Source organism: Leucopleurus acutus (genome assembly GCF_964270905.1).
Source record: "Leucopleurus acutus genome assembly, chromosome: 1".
NCBI classification, from domain to species: domain Eukaryota; kingdom Metazoa; phylum Chordata; class Mammalia; order Artiodactyla; family Delphinidae; genus Leucopleurus; species Leucopleurus acutus.
Window position 1 is genome coordinate 141,902,571 of NC_139142.1, and position 14,998 is coordinate 141,917,568.

Genomic DNA, 14,998 nt, shown 5'->3' on the forward strand with positions numbered 1-14,998 from the left:
CCTGAGTAGAAATGCAAGCGACGCTTAAGGTGGAGAACTGGTGATGCTGGAGCCGAGAGGAGCCAGTTCCTGATTCATTCAACAAATACTGAGCACCTACCAAGTGCCAGGAGGTGGGGTTGGCACTGGGAGAGGAAAGCACAAGAATCAGACGTTGACCCTGGCCTAAAGGAACTCAGGGTAGGGGGGAGATGGGGCATGTATAGAAATGTCTCTAATATATACAGAGAGGAAAGTAAGATGAGATTTAAGAGTTTCATTTACTCTTCAATTAACTTATTCATTCAGTCACTTGGGCACTGTATTTTGCGTTCTAGATATAAAGATAAATGAAACTGATCTCTACCCCTTGAAGCTACCATCCAAATACCTAATCCAAGTCACCCAGGGAGTTTTTCAAAATACAGTTCCCCAGGTCCCCAGCCCAGACATTCTGATTCTGAGTCTCTGAAAGTGGCACCCAAGAAATCTGAAGTTCTCATTCTAGGTGTTCTCCAGGTTTCGGTACTAGTCTGGCGGGATAACAAGTGAAGGGAGCCCAGAGGAGGGAGATCCCGAGATAGAGAGAAAGGTTTCCTGGTTTACCTCTTCCAGGAAGCCCTCCCTGACCAGCCCAGCACCCTGATGTCCTCTGATCCCAACCCCCACTGCACATCCTGTAAGGGCTATAGTTTTCCTGGGTGACTGGGAGGTTTAGTCCCCTTGGTTCTTGGGTGTGTCTTAACCTCTAAAGCTGAGTGCTCCCATGTTCCAAGGTCTTTGTGATGAGGATTCCAGGGGCTTTGTGACACACAGTGGCTGGCTCTGTTCAAGTATGGGAGGTCAGAATAGGCCCAGTTCCTCCTAGGGATGCAACTCATAGGAAGATCACCTTCCCCTGCTTAATTAAAGCATCACTTAGGGCTCCAAGTGAGCTCTGGTCAGAGGCTGCTTTGAAGACAGCTAGCAGGGGCCATGACCACCCTCTCTCCTGAAAACAGCCTCTCTGCCAGGCAGTCGGCCTCCTTCATCCTGGTGGGTGTTCTTCATCAGCTCTGAGGCCCTCCCTCCCCAACCTCTGGCTTACATTAGGACCATTTTCCCCTGTTGGGTAGGAAGGACTAGAGCCCTGAGCTGGCCTCGAAAATGGAGCAGGGTAGGTTAAACCTTGGTCTCACCATCATTACAGACAACAGGACTGAAAAACACAGGTTCGTTTTTACCCTTCTATCTAAGCCAGTGTTACTTTTCCCCCGTATGTGACATTCTAACTTTAACGAGTCTAGGTCTGCAAGTTGTCTTAAAGATGCTGATAAATTTTCCACGGTGCTTTTGCCAACAATTTTGGTATGCTGCCACCAGGTGGCAGTAATGCTTTTGTTAGTAGGCAGTTCCATGTCCGATTAATGATACACTATTCAATTGAATTCAGCCTCAGTCATAAAATTTTCTACACAGTATATTTTTCAAAATCATAGTAACTAATTATAATGACCTTAACCAATCTCAAGTCTCATTAATCATAGTGATTTAGAGAGTGATACATAAAAAAGCAGAAATGAAAAACAGGCCTCTCTCTCCCGGAGATTTAAATGTTATTGCTCTATTGAAGATTATCACGAGGCCTTGATTTGAATTTTCTTTATACCTCCCTTCATTTATCTGAAGTTAGAGAAGGATAATAATAAAATAACAAACTGTCATATAGCATTTATTAGGTACAATGACTGTTCTAAATGCATTACTTATAGTCAGTCTCATCATAACTCCATGAGGTGGATGAAGCTATTATCTTCACTTTGAGAAAATTGAGAAAAATTTCACAATGAGAAAATTGAGGCCTAGGGACTAAGCAACTTGCCTACAGACCCACAGCTAGTAAGTGGCAGAGCTGGTATTTAAACCCCAAGTGCGGAGTCCATCTTCTAAATCAGTGATTCTCCAAGAGTGGTGCCTGAGTCTGCAGCATCAACATCAAAGGGGGACTTGTAAGAAATGCAGATTCTTGAGCCCCAGATCTTCTGAACCAGAAACTCTGGGGATGGGGCCCATCGATCTGTGGTTTAACAAGCCCTCTGGGTGACTCTGACGTGCAGCTAACTTTGAGAACCACTGTTGTTTTAAGCTACTTTTAAGATAACTATGCTATACTGATGATACACCCTCCACGCCTGGGTTACTAATAATCACCCAGATAACTTTCAAGTTGCACACATCCCCCCCCAAGCTTTCTACTATTAATATGCCTGCCCTCCTTGGGCCACACCCTCCCCCCTTAGTAAGAATCTCTAACATGGTTACCGTTGGGAGTATGTCTTGTCCCTCAGATGAACTCAGGCTTTATTGAGGGCTCTGTTGCTATGAGTATTCAGAGGAACACAGCATCAAAAACCCTCATAGAAAGTTTTCCTTATCCTCCAGTGGCTTTCTTATTTTACTAACAATACTGGAGAAAATTCTTAAACCCAGTGATGCAGAGGGGAAAGGAGAGTAGAAAGATGTATGCCTGTAGCCAAGGCTGCTAGCAGATGTTAGAGAGGCTGAACCATTTAAGGCTCCCACTTCTGGACCCCTTTTCCAGAGGAAGCATGGCCAAGCTTTCCCCAGGTTTGCCCGTGGAGAGCTTTAACCTGCTTAGGCACACCACAAAGGTGGGAGGAGATTTCCACACCTGCCCTACCTGGCAGTACCCTTCCCAGGGGACTAGGAAAGGCACTACTGCAGAGCTGAAGAGTACCCAGCACCTGGAGGACTACCAGGGTCTCCTCCTGGATGACTAGGTCATTGTACCCAGATTGTGGGCAGGGTGTTAATAGGTTGGCGGAGCAAGGAATGGAGGAATATAGGAGGATGAAGATGGATTTGAGTGGCCATTGAGATGACCACCTCCTTTACTTTGAAGGACCCCAGATACAGATTCCATTCACTTTATTATTTTTTTAAAAATTTTTTTGGCCGCGCTGCACTGCATGACGGATCTTAGGCATAGACAGGAGGTGTGGATGTAGGTGAAGAGAGGAAGGGGACTTCCTGTGGAAATTCCTACACACACACACCACTGTAGCCCTCTGCAGGTGGTCAGGCTTTTTGTGCTTGTCCTTTGCTTGCTAGCAAATGTCTTAAATGTTCTGGTGGGTGGCCCGTAGATTGCTCGGGTATGGGGAGATTCAGGGAAGTGGCTGGGCAGAGAGAAGTGGAGTTTGCTGGAAGGAGAAGTCAGTGGCTTTTTATAAACAAATTCAGCCATGGCAAAGTAGGCAGGTGGCCAATTGTTGCAGGTAGAGGTTTAGTAATGCAAATTGTCCGAGCACTCAGCAGATGCCTTCTTGCGATGTTTCCGATTATCTCTGCCTTATTATGTTGATGCCATATCTTTTATTATAGTGTTCTGTGCATAGTACTTTGATTACTTTGCCACTTTCATTGTGTCCAACCCTTTTTTCATAACTTTGTTCATCATTTATTTTTTAATCTTTCCATGGCATTTAATTTTAAGGTATACCTTTTGTTAACAGCGTATGTAGGGCGTATAGTTTTTATTCAAACTGAAATTTCTTGTCTTTTACACTCCCTGGTGGCATGGTGTTGGGGTTAAGCACCCTGACTCTTGCAACAAACAGCTCAGGGTTCAAATCTCAGCTCTGATATTTACTGTACGACTTCAAATATACTAATTAACCCTCTAGGGCTCTGGTTCCCTAATATATAAAACAGTGTAACAACCTCTCCTACCTCATAGGTGGCTGTGAAGATTAGAAGGTTGGTAAATATAAAGTGCTTAGACTATCATCAGTGCTTTTTAAATGTTTACAACTAATAAGGGAATTTAAGCATTTACTTCCATAATCGATTTCTTTGGATTTCTATCATTTTTATGCTTTATGCGTTTATTGATTCCTTGTTGTTTCCTGTATGGTTTGTTTTTATTTTTTAAAGTAAATTTGAGGGACTTCCCTCGTGGTCCAGCGGTTAAGACTCCACGCTTCCACTGCAGGGGGCATGGTTCGATCCCTGGTCGGGGAATTAAGATCCTGCATGCCTAAGATCCAACACGCAGTGCAGCGCAGCCAAAAAAATAAAATAAAAAATAATAAAGTGAATTAAAAGGATAATGTCCTATTCCTATAAATCTCTAATTTTAAAAGTAAAAAATAAAACAATTTCTTCTGACACTGTCCTTCAATCTAATAAAAAATTGAATTTGTAGTTAATAATCTTTCCACAAAGAATACTCCAGGCTTAGATGGCGTCACTGGTGAGTTATACCAAATTCTGAAGAAAGAAATAATACTAACTCTATACAAACTATTCCAAAAAATTGAAAAGCCGGAATACATCCCTACTTATTCTATGAGGCCCTGATGCCAAAATCAAAGACATTACAAGAAAACAAAATTATAGACCAATATCTCTCATGAACAATGATGCAAAAATCCTAAATAAAACTGTAGTAAATAATAGCCAATGATGTCTGAAAAGGATAATACAGGGGCTTCCCTGGTGGCACAGTGGATAAGAATCTGCCTTCCAATGCAGGGGACACAGGTTCGAATCCTGGTTCGGAAGATCCCACATGCCACAGAGCAACTAAGCCCGTGCGCCACAACTACTGAGCCTGTGCTCGAGAGCCCGTGCTCCGCAACAAGAGAAGCCACCGCAATGAGAAGCCCACGTACCACAACGAAGAGTAGCCCCCGCTCGCCACAACTAGAGAAAGCCCACGCTCAGCAACAAAGACCCAACACAGCAAAAAATAAATTAAATTAAAATTAATTAAAATTTAAAAAATTAAAAGGATAATACATCACCAGCGCGGTTTATCCAAGGAATGATTTAACATTCAGAATAATTCAATATAATTTACCATTTTAGCAAACTACAGAAAGAAAAACCATACGATCATCTCAGTGAATGCAGAACATCCATCCCTGATAAAAACTCTCAGCAAATTAGGAAGAGAAGGGAACTTCCTCAACCTGATAAAGGGCATCTACAAAAAGCCTATGGTTAACATCATACACAATCATGAAAGCCTGAATGCTTTTCCTCTAAGATTAGGAGCAAAGCAAAGATGTCTGCTCTCACCACTTTTATTCGACATTGCCCTTGAAGTTCTAGCCAGTGCATAAAACATGAAAAAGAAATAAAAGGCGTCCAGCCTGGAAAGGAAGAAGTGAAACTGCCTTTATTCACAGATAACATGATCATCTATGTCAGGGTTAGCAAACTTTTTCTGTAAAGGTCAAGATAGTAAGTACTTGAGTCTTTGTGTGCCATACATCTCTGTTGTAACTACTTAACTCTGCCATTGTAGCATGAAAGCAGCCATAGACAACAAATGAGTGAATGGGCATGGCTGTGTGCCAATAAAACTTTATTTAAAAAAACAGATTAGAGGCCTGATTTGGCCCATGGGTTGTAGATTGCTGATCATTGGCCTATGTAACAAATCCTATGGATACACCAAAAAAGCTACTAGGACTAATAAGTGAGGTTAGCAAGGTCGTAGGATACAAGATCAATATATAAAAATCCACTGTATCTGTATATACTAGCAATGAAGAGTTGGAAGTTGAAAGTTTAAAAATAACACTTTTACAGTAGCATCCCCCAAAATGAGATATTTAGGGATAAATCTGACAAAATACATGAATAACCTACATGCCAAAACCCACAAAACATTGCTGAAAGAAATTAAAGAAGACCTAAATAAATGCAGAAATATACTGTGTTCATGGGTCAGAAGATTCAATAGCGTTATCAATTTTCCCAAATTGATCTATAGGTTCAATGCAATCCCCATCAAAATCACAACTGTCTTTATTGTAGAAATTGATCAATTGACTAAAATTCATAAGGAAATGTATTCCTAAAGTTCATACATTCCCTTTTACAATTAAGGATCCCAGGACACAGCCCCGCTCTGCCTGTTCCCTTCTGCTTCCTGCTGAGTGTTGCAGTCTCTGAGTATAGGTTGGGAGATCATGATGGCTGTCAGGGGGGCAGAAGCCTGGCTCTGCTCAGCTCAGGTGACAGTGCCTATGCAGTCGGGACATGGCATCAGGGCAGACCCTGCTTCTCAAGGTTAGGCGAAGGCCAAGATTTTTTGTACCTTCTAGGGCCCATATGTCTTATTTTGGTTCAGAATATGGAACATGTATGAGTCATTAAAGTGTATTGCTCAATCCATCCCAATAGAACATGGAGCTAGTGGAAATTATCCCCAATTTGGGCCTGTGGGTTCTAATTTTTAATTTCCAGGGCTGTTTTACTTCTAACACCTTTCTACACATGTGGTCAGTGGACCAGCCTCAGCAATCCCCTGGGAGCTTGTTAGAAATGTGTCACCTTGGGCCCCACTCCAAACCTTCTGAGTTAAAATCTGCGTTTAAAGAAGATCCTCAGGTGACTCGTATGCAAATGTAAATTTGAGTCACACATGTGCACATTCAGGTATATATTAATGGGAAGTTGGGAGTTATACACATCAGATATGTCTAGTCACCTGCCAAGCTCTGTCCATCAGCACACTTTCAAGTCTGCTATGTGGCATTTCAAGATATTCTCTCCAATACAAGACTCCTAGGAATCTTCCCCTGTTCCAACAGGAATTCAACTCCTAATTATTGTTTTATGAGCATGTTAAATTACTTTGTATGCATTGCACTCACTTTACACACACACACACACACACACACACACACACACACACACACCCCTGATGTAAACCAGAAACCATTCCTTATGATGCATTGTTCCACTCTTTTAGGAAAGCTAAAATGGAGCTCATGGATGTGTTTAATTAGTGCTTGTTTTATATTTTTCCATTATCAAAGCAGTATATATTATTATAGAAAAGTTTGAAAATATAAGAAAAAGGGGAAAATTACTTATAATCCTATCACTCAAAGATAATCACTGTTTTGTTTTTAGGTGGGGTTTCTCAGGGTTTTTTTCTAACAGGATTTTTTTTTTTTTTTTTTTGCGGTACGCGGGCCTCTCACTGTTGTGGCCTCTCCCGCTGCGGAGCACAGACTCCGGATGCGCGCAGGCTCAGCGGCCATGGCCCACGGGCCCAGCCGCTCCTCGGCATGTGGGATCCTCCCAGACCGGGGCACGAACCCACATCCCTTGCATTGGCAGGCGGACCCTCAACCACTGCGCCACCAGGGAAGCCCCCTAACAGGATTTTTATAGTGGTTAATTCACTCTAAGAGTATATAATGTGAAGCTTTTATAATATGTAACAGATGTATGGAGTATAGTACACAGAGAGAGTAGATATTGAATACACAGTTTTGTTTTCTGCTTTTTGTCCGTTAACATTTGTATTTTCCCAGATTATTATTCTTTCCTTGTAAGCATCAATTTAAATGCCTCACAATATTCCATTAAGCATATAAACCATAGTTTACTTAACTATTCCCTTATTGCACAACAGTTAGAGAGCGCTTGCATTTTTCATTTTGGTAAGTAGTGTGCAATGAAAATGACTGTGCATACAGCATTTTTCTATATATTTTCAGCAATTTCCTCAGGATAAATTTCCAGAAGGGAGTCAGAGGCTGTGAACTTTGATTCACATTGCAAAATCCAGAGTATATCACTTAAAAATCACACTTAAAGAAAAGCCAAAGGTTCCTAACAGAGGGCTGAGGTGGTTGTCCTTGGCAGGTGAAGAGAAAACCACCCATTGACAAGACGGAATGGGATGGCTTCTTTGACGAGAACGGTCACTTGGCCAAGTCACGAGACTTCATTTGTGTTAACATCCTGGAAAGGGTATGGTCCTCAGCTACCCTTGGCCTCACCCTGGAACTGGGGGACATGGGCAGGCAAGGGGACAAGCATGGCATTGGGAGGGGCCCTTTTGGCAAGCATCTGGAAGGCCCACGACCTCTCACCTCCACCCCTCCCCAGGGTCTGCACCCCTTCGTGAGGACGGAAGCCTGGAAATTCCTTACGGGCTACTACTCATGGCAGAGTTCCCAGGATGAGCGGCTCATGGTGGACAGCACAAGGAGGTAGAACGTTCCAGATCCTGTCAGGGGAGGGTGGCTGGCGGTGCAGGTGGGAGGGGGTGCCCACCCCAGCCTGGTAGGTTCAGGCTTCTTCCTTCAAATGGACTTCTCTTTCCAAGAGACAAAATCCCCACGGCTCTGCCGACTCGGGGCCCACATTCAGGGGGCATCGGTACCTTCCCCCATCCCCACTCCCGACCCCGCACCCCAGCCCGGCCATGTTTACCAGTCCTCACTCTGCTGACTTGAGCTGGATCCCAGCACCTCCCAGCTGTCCTCCCCACACCACCCAGCTCAGCCCAGCCCAGCCATCCCTAGACCTGTGCAGCCTTCTTGAGGTGGAGAAAATTCACAGTTAAAGATTTAACTTTAACACAGTATTTAACTGAAGATCCTTCAGTTAAATACACCTGCAAAGACCCTTTTCCCGAATAAGGTCATATTCACAGGTTCCAGGGGTTAGGGCATGGACTTATCTTTGGGGGTCACCATTCAACCCACGACACCACCTAAGCTCGTTCTAATGATGGGCACAAAACATTGCTTCATCCAGTCCTTCTAATTCTGAGGCATAGGTGCTAGTGTTAGCCCCATTCTACAGACAAGGAAACTGAGGCTTAGAGAGGGCTGGTGATATCTCCAAGTCTTGACCCTAGTGGCAGACACCCAGCACTTAAGTTGTAATCCAGGATTCAGGTGCAGTGGTCAGACTGCAGAGCCAGAGGTTAAACCTGTCACCCCGCTGCACTCCAGGCAGACATCAGATGATGGTTAGGGCTGGCAGAGGCGGGGAGAGGGGAGGCAGCACAGGTAGCAGGCACTGCCTGGGTGAGGGCACTGCTCAGGGTTACCCCGACTGGCCTGGAAGGGAAGGCTGCCTCGTTCAGCCTCAGTTCCGTTCTCACAGGAAGAACTACAAGGCCTTATGCCAGATGTACGAGAAGATTCAGCCCCTTCTGGAAAACCTGCACCGGAACTTCATAGAGACTCGGAATAACATCGGTGAGCCAAGGAGGGTGGGCTGTGCTGGGCAGAGGCGAGGGTTGGAGGTCATCCCTGCAACACCTCAGTCACATCTGTGCACTGGTTCCTGGGAGCTGCCTTGACACGTGCCAGGAATTTTGCCAGCTAAACCTCGGTTAGTCTGTCCGCCTGGCTCTACTGGCTGCCCCTAGATGCCCAGCACTGTGTATCCCTGGGTGTATGTTGTTTCTGCTGTTTGTCTACATCTCTTCCCCCCTTGGCCTTGAACTAGATTGAATTATAGTTGGTGGGGGGGTGGGACATCCCTGGCAAAGGGTACAGCCTGGTCAAAGATTTGGAGGTGGGAAAAAGCCCAGGCAGCTCAGGTTGTGGTGCGAGGCAAAGCCTGGCGGGCTGATGTACCTTTTTCATGGCCCCCTTCCCAGGATGTTTGGGTCCTAGCCTCTTGGAATGAGGGGAATAAACTCACCCCTGGACCTTCTGCTGGAGGTGATCTGGCGCCTCACCATCCCTTGCCCCCCACCTAGCATACGACATCCAGAAACTCTATGACAAAGACCCCCTGGGCAATGTCCTTATTGATAAGAAGAGGCTGGAGAAGATTCTGCTTCTGAGTTACGTCTGCAACACCCAGGCAGGTGCGCCAGAGGGCTGGGTCTCCCTTCAGCCCCCTCTTCTCAACCCCTTCCTGGGATAGGGCCTGTCCAAGCCCAGGCTCTGCCCCTCCTCACTAGCTCCCCTCCACCCCAGAGTACCAGCAGGGCTTCCATGAGATGGTGATGCTCTTCCAGCTGATGGTGGAACATGACCATGAGACCTTCTGGCTTTTCCAGTTCTTCCTGCAGAAAACGGTGAGAGCTGAGCCTGGCTTAGGGACCACCCCCATTCCTCAAACGACCCCTTGAGGTTCGGCAGGCACTGGCAGCCCCAGCCGTTTCCTCCAGCCCTGAAGCAGCCCTCTGGGTCCCAGAGGAGCTTCTCCCATGGAAAGACAATGCCAGCCCCGGTGGGGTGTGTTCTGGTTGGGGGGTGGCAAGCATTGGAACTGAGAAGGTGGGTAATGATGCTCTGGGTCCAGCTCTTGTCAAACCTTGAAAGGTTTGGCAAGGCCCAGTGAGGCCCACCTTTCTCCTGGCATTACCCTCCCAAAACATGGCTCTGCTCCTGCAAATCCTCCACGGCTCCCCACAGCCTCCAGAATAAAATCCAGAAACCGCAGCCAGGCATTCAAGGCTCTGTCTTCAGTCTTGTCTCCCACACTTACCTTCACATGACCTGCATCTGCCCCCCAGGGCCCCCCCACACTATGAGGCGGAGGGCTTTTGAAGGTGCTGCCCCCCATCACTCCCCTTCTGGAAAGCCTTTCTTCATGAGCTGTGAGAAGCTACCCAGAACCTACCCCCATCCCCCTCTCCATCCCTGCAACAATGTGCACACTGCTCTTTCCTTGTCCTGATTGGTCCAGACCCATGGCATGTGTCTGGAGGAATAACTGGTCTCACTGCATTGTGAGCCACTCCTGAGACATCTCCACTTGCCCACCATACACACACACACACACACACACACACACACACACCAGACACAGACATGATGTGTGTTTGCCAACACATACACTGACACTCAGACTCATACAGAGACGCGTGCCCGGCCCAGAGCCAGACACGCACAGGGCCTCCAGAATTGGGGAGCTGATGAAGCAAGACTGACTCTTTTGATGCTTTCAAGGGGTTCCCTCCCTCCCACCCATCTTTCCCAGGAGCACAGCTGTGTCATCAACATTGGGGTGGGCAAGAACCTCGACATGCTCAACAACGTGATCAACTTCCTGGACCCCGTGTTTGCTGAGCACTTAAGTGAGTGCGCCCCTCTGCCATCTTACATGTCCTCCAACCAGAGCAGGCGTGGGAGGGGGCCGGGACCCAGTCCTAGGCAGTGGCGCCCAATCATGTGAGAGGGAGCAAGGTCATTTGGTCTTTTCTTTGGGCCCCAGAGAGAGGGTTCATCTGGATGGGGTTGAAATCTGGACAGTTGGAAATCCACCCCAAACAGTCTCCAAGGGCAGATGGAAAAGTGACAGCCCAGGTCTTTGTATTTCCCAGTGTGTTTATGTGCTCAGTTTTTGGCCTCATCTGTCTGTCTTTGCTTTATCTCCTGTTCCCCTGACCATGGCCCCCCTGGCTGGCACCCTGCTTCTCTCCCCACAGAAGGGAAGGGTGCGGGGGCCGTGCAGTCCCTCTTCCCCGGGTTCTGCCTCTACTTTCAACGTGCCTTCAAGTCCTTCGACGACGTCTGGAGGCTCTGGGAGGTGAGGCGCTCCTCTGGGGCAGAGGATAGACCCTACCCCTAGGGCAGGCGGCAGGGAAGCCCTTTTCCCTGCCTCCCTTGCTTGCTGGCTTTGGATGGAGTTCACTGGGATTTATTGGGCCACTGAGCCTGCTTCCGCCCTGTTGGGAGATGACAGAGCATCAGTTGGTCCATCTGTTCGTCTAATCCCACCACTGTACCTTCTCAGGGCAGCGCAGGCAGGAGGGGCCTCGCGGCCTGTGCAGTGGAAGCCTGGCCTGCGTTCAGCTTCCCTGCCACCCTGCCTGTGCAAGGGGCCTCGCTCTGCTCTCACCTTCCCAGCCACCTCTTCCTCGGCCTTCCCCTCCACCTGAGCACCCACTTCTTCTGAGCCCTGGCTTCTGGAGAAGGAGGGGCCCCCAAGGACAGGTCGCACCTGCAGTTATTTGACCCTAGTCTCCGGGGCATCAGCAGATGAACCTCCCCAGGAACAGGCCCACCGCCCATCACTGCCCTGCCCAGTGGCTGCCACTGCCTGCAGGATCCGGCCCAATGCTCAGCCTGACATTCAGTGCCTCAGAAATCAACTCCCCCCACCTCACCCCTCCCTCCTGGCCTGCTGGTCTCCATGCTCAAGTCCATGACCACTGCCAGGCCTTTGGTGACACCCCTGGATTGTTGACTTTCCATCAACTGTTGCTTTGCCAAAGCTCCACTCAAATGCTACAGAGAGGGCTTCCCTGGTGGCGCAGTGGTTGAGAGTCTGCCTGCCGATGCAGGGGACACGGGTTCGTGCCCCGGTCTGGGAGGATCCCACATGCCGCGGAGCGGCTGGGCCCGTGAGCCACGGCCGCTGAGCCTGCGCGTCCGGAGCCTGCGCGTCCGGAGCCTGTGCTCCGCAACGGGAGAGGCCACAACAGTGAGAGGCCCGCGTACCGCAAAAAAAAAAAAAAAAAAAAAAAAAGTTACAGAGTTACCCAGTCATTCTTGGCATTCTCCCTCGCTCTCTCTCCCTCTCCCGCCTTCTGTCTTGCTCCCTCCCTCCTTCCCTTCTTCCCTCTCTCATTCTCTCTCCCTCCTCCCTCCCTCTCTCTAGTGAATTCCCTGAAGGCTTTTTCCCTGAGTCCCCCAACAGCAAGCACCATGCCTAGAACCCCAGAGGTTGAATGAACGAATGACTGAATGAATGAGCACGTCGGCAGCAAGGCCCAGACATGATGGACGGGGCCACGTGGCTGGTGGGTACCGCACCATCCCATAGGCGTCTGCAGTGTCAGGCCACAGGCCAGGCTGAGGCTTGCCCACCTCTGCAGGTCCTGCTGACGGGGAAGCCCTGCAGGAACTTCCAGGTGCTGGTGGCCTACAGCATGCTGCAGATGGTGCGCACGCAGGTGCTGCAGGAGAGCATGACGGGCGACGACATCCTCCTGGTGAGAGCACCCTCGGGCCCGGCCCGGCCCCACCGGCTCCTGGAGGCCCCCGACACCCACACCATCCCTGGTGAAGGCCCCTGGGTTGGGGGCCCTGGACTCCAGCGGCACCTTTGCCCCTGGGCAGGAATAGTGACGAGACTGACGTACCCCGAACACTGTGCTGCGTGCTTTTAGAGACCAGCTTGCTTAAGCCTCATGACAAGCCTGGCACAGAGGGGCCATAACGCTCATCGTCATCATCACCCGTGTTCAGCAAATGGGGAAACTGAGGCCCTGAACAGCTCTTAAGCTTTAGGCTTGACAGACTGACAGTGAACTCTTTGGCCCTAGGGTCCTCCTGTGACAAAAGACCTGGAATTTTCCAACAATTCTAAAAAGCAGCGGAAGGCTTTGTCAAAAACATCTTAGAGAGCACCCCAATCATAAAATGAGTCATCCTAGAAGCCCATGAGACGCTCGGTGGAACCCCAGGACTCCCTAGAGCCCAGAATGAAAACTGCATTTACCATCTTCCCAAGAGAGAAAATTCCATTGGTACAATTTCAGGCAGTGTGCCAAGCTGGTGGTGGGGGAGATCAGCTGGCCCCAGTGACTGCCGCGAGCAGCGGTCTTGTCCCCTTGAAGCGTCAGGTCGCTGCCTGTGCCCGGGGAGACCTGATTCCGCCCCACCTTCTCCCGGCACAGGCGTGCAACAACCTCATAGACCTTGATGTTGCTGAGCTGGTCTCTGCTGCCTGCACAGCCTACGCGGAGCTCGTCCAAAAGGATGTAAGTTACCCCGATTACTTGTCCTCCTTCCCTTCCTCCTCCAAGAAGCCCTCCCCCGTCTCCCAAGCCCAGCCCATGGCAGGTGTATTCAACTTCAGGGACACAGCTTGTGCTATGCTCTCTGCCACCAACCCACAGGGCTTGCTCTGCATGGACTTCTCACAGGTTTGCCTGTGTAACTCCTGCCTCCCCAAGTAGACAGGCTGTGCTTCCCGAGAACATGGCCCTCTTCCCTCGTTCCCTGCGTCCATCCCGGCAGATCTGGGCACAGGGCGGGGCACCCAGGGGCTCAGGAGAATGTCACTGGCTGAATGAAGCGAAGAATGAGAGCGACAGACCAATGTCTGTCTGCCTCTACCTGCCGGAACCTTCCTCTCCCCCAGGTTCCTCAGCCTTTAAAGGATTTCTTTCTCTGAGGATACTCACGAGGAACAGACGCCCTCAACAGACAGAATGAGGTGGTGCTTCAGCCGCGAGGTCAGGATCAAGTCCGATGGGGCGTTCGGGTGAGGGTGTAGGTAATACAGCTGTGACAGCAACAGCCTCCTGGAGTCACGGTTCATGATAAGCAGTGTGTTTCCCGGGGGGGCGCATAAGAGCAGAGACAGGATCGTTTAACGAGACGAGAGATTGCGAGGGCTAGAGAGAGGGCACACGCTGGGAGGAGATTGTGCTGGTCAGCCATCCCTCAGCGGCTGAGGGCTTTCCAAGGCTGCAGTGGTTCTGCACCAGGAAACAAATGGTTGAGGGTATAACCGACCTTGAGAGCCGGCTGCCTCCTGTGGAAGAAATGGACGTGTGTAACAGGCTTGCTCCATCCCTGGTCCAGACAGGAGGGCCCAACCCCATGGCTCCCCTTACTCCCAAGGTACCAGTCTCACGTGACATTGTTTTTCCAGATCCTCCCCAGCAAACTGTGGAAGGTCACAGCCCAAATCTCTGGCTAGCAAGCGACTCCTCTCCCGGTTTCAAAGCCCCCTCACAACTGCACCTTCATCTCTCAGCCTGGATGCCGCCTCAAACTAAACTCTTTTTTGCAGACTTAATCTCTCCAGAGAATGCCATCTTTTCCCTGACTTGGGCAGTGCAGACTCTCCCTGGAGCAGCGGTGCCTGCCACCCGCTCTCCCCAGACTGTGCCCCAGCCCCGGGCCCCCCACTCTGCCTGCCCATGCTCTGAGGGGTACCCTGAGGACAGACACGAGGTTGGCCAGAAGGGGCTGAACCAACAGAGAGACAGGGGGCTGGCCAGGTGCCCCCATCCCCGTAGCTGCTTGGCGAGTGTGTATACACACACACACACACACACACACACACACACACGCAGAGCCCTGCCCAGTGGCTACACTTTTTCAGAGGGGGCTGATGGATGCGGGGGAGGGATCTGCTGTTTTGCTGTGGACCTGGCCCTTGGGGGTGAGGTACAACCATCCTTCTCACTCTCCTGCTCCCGCCCTGTCACTCTCAGTGACCATCACTGGAAAGGCACTATGTCCCCAGTTAGCGTCTGGTCTCCTTCCCCTCAGGT

General features: G+C 49.4%; 1 protein-coding gene across 2 annotated transcripts; it reads left to right on the top strand.

Annotated features, from left to right (window-relative positions):
* Positions 1 to 954: 954 nt before the first annotated feature.
* Positions 955 to 13,887, top strand: TBC1D21 (TBC1 domain family member 21; the record flags this gene model as incomplete). Of its 2 annotated transcripts, XM_082851353.1 has the most annotated exons (11): positions 955 to 1,014; positions 7,654 to 7,761; positions 7,900 to 8,003; positions 8,908 to 9,002; positions 9,512 to 9,622; positions 9,735 to 9,835; positions 10,744 to 10,840; positions 11,192 to 11,292; positions 12,584 to 12,700; positions 13,388 to 13,471; positions 13,855 to 13,887. In XM_082851353.1, 11 exons carry the CDS (start codon positions 955 to 957, stop codon positions 13,885 to 13,887), a joined length of 1,011 nt encoding a protein of 336 aa, XP_082707479.1. The 2 variants fall into 2 exon arrangements, with proteins under 2 accessions (XP_082707479.1, XP_082707480.1); XM_082851354.1 differs by lacking the exon at positions 7,654 to 7,761.
* Between the last annotated feature and the right edge of the window lie 1,111 nt (positions 13,888 to 14,998).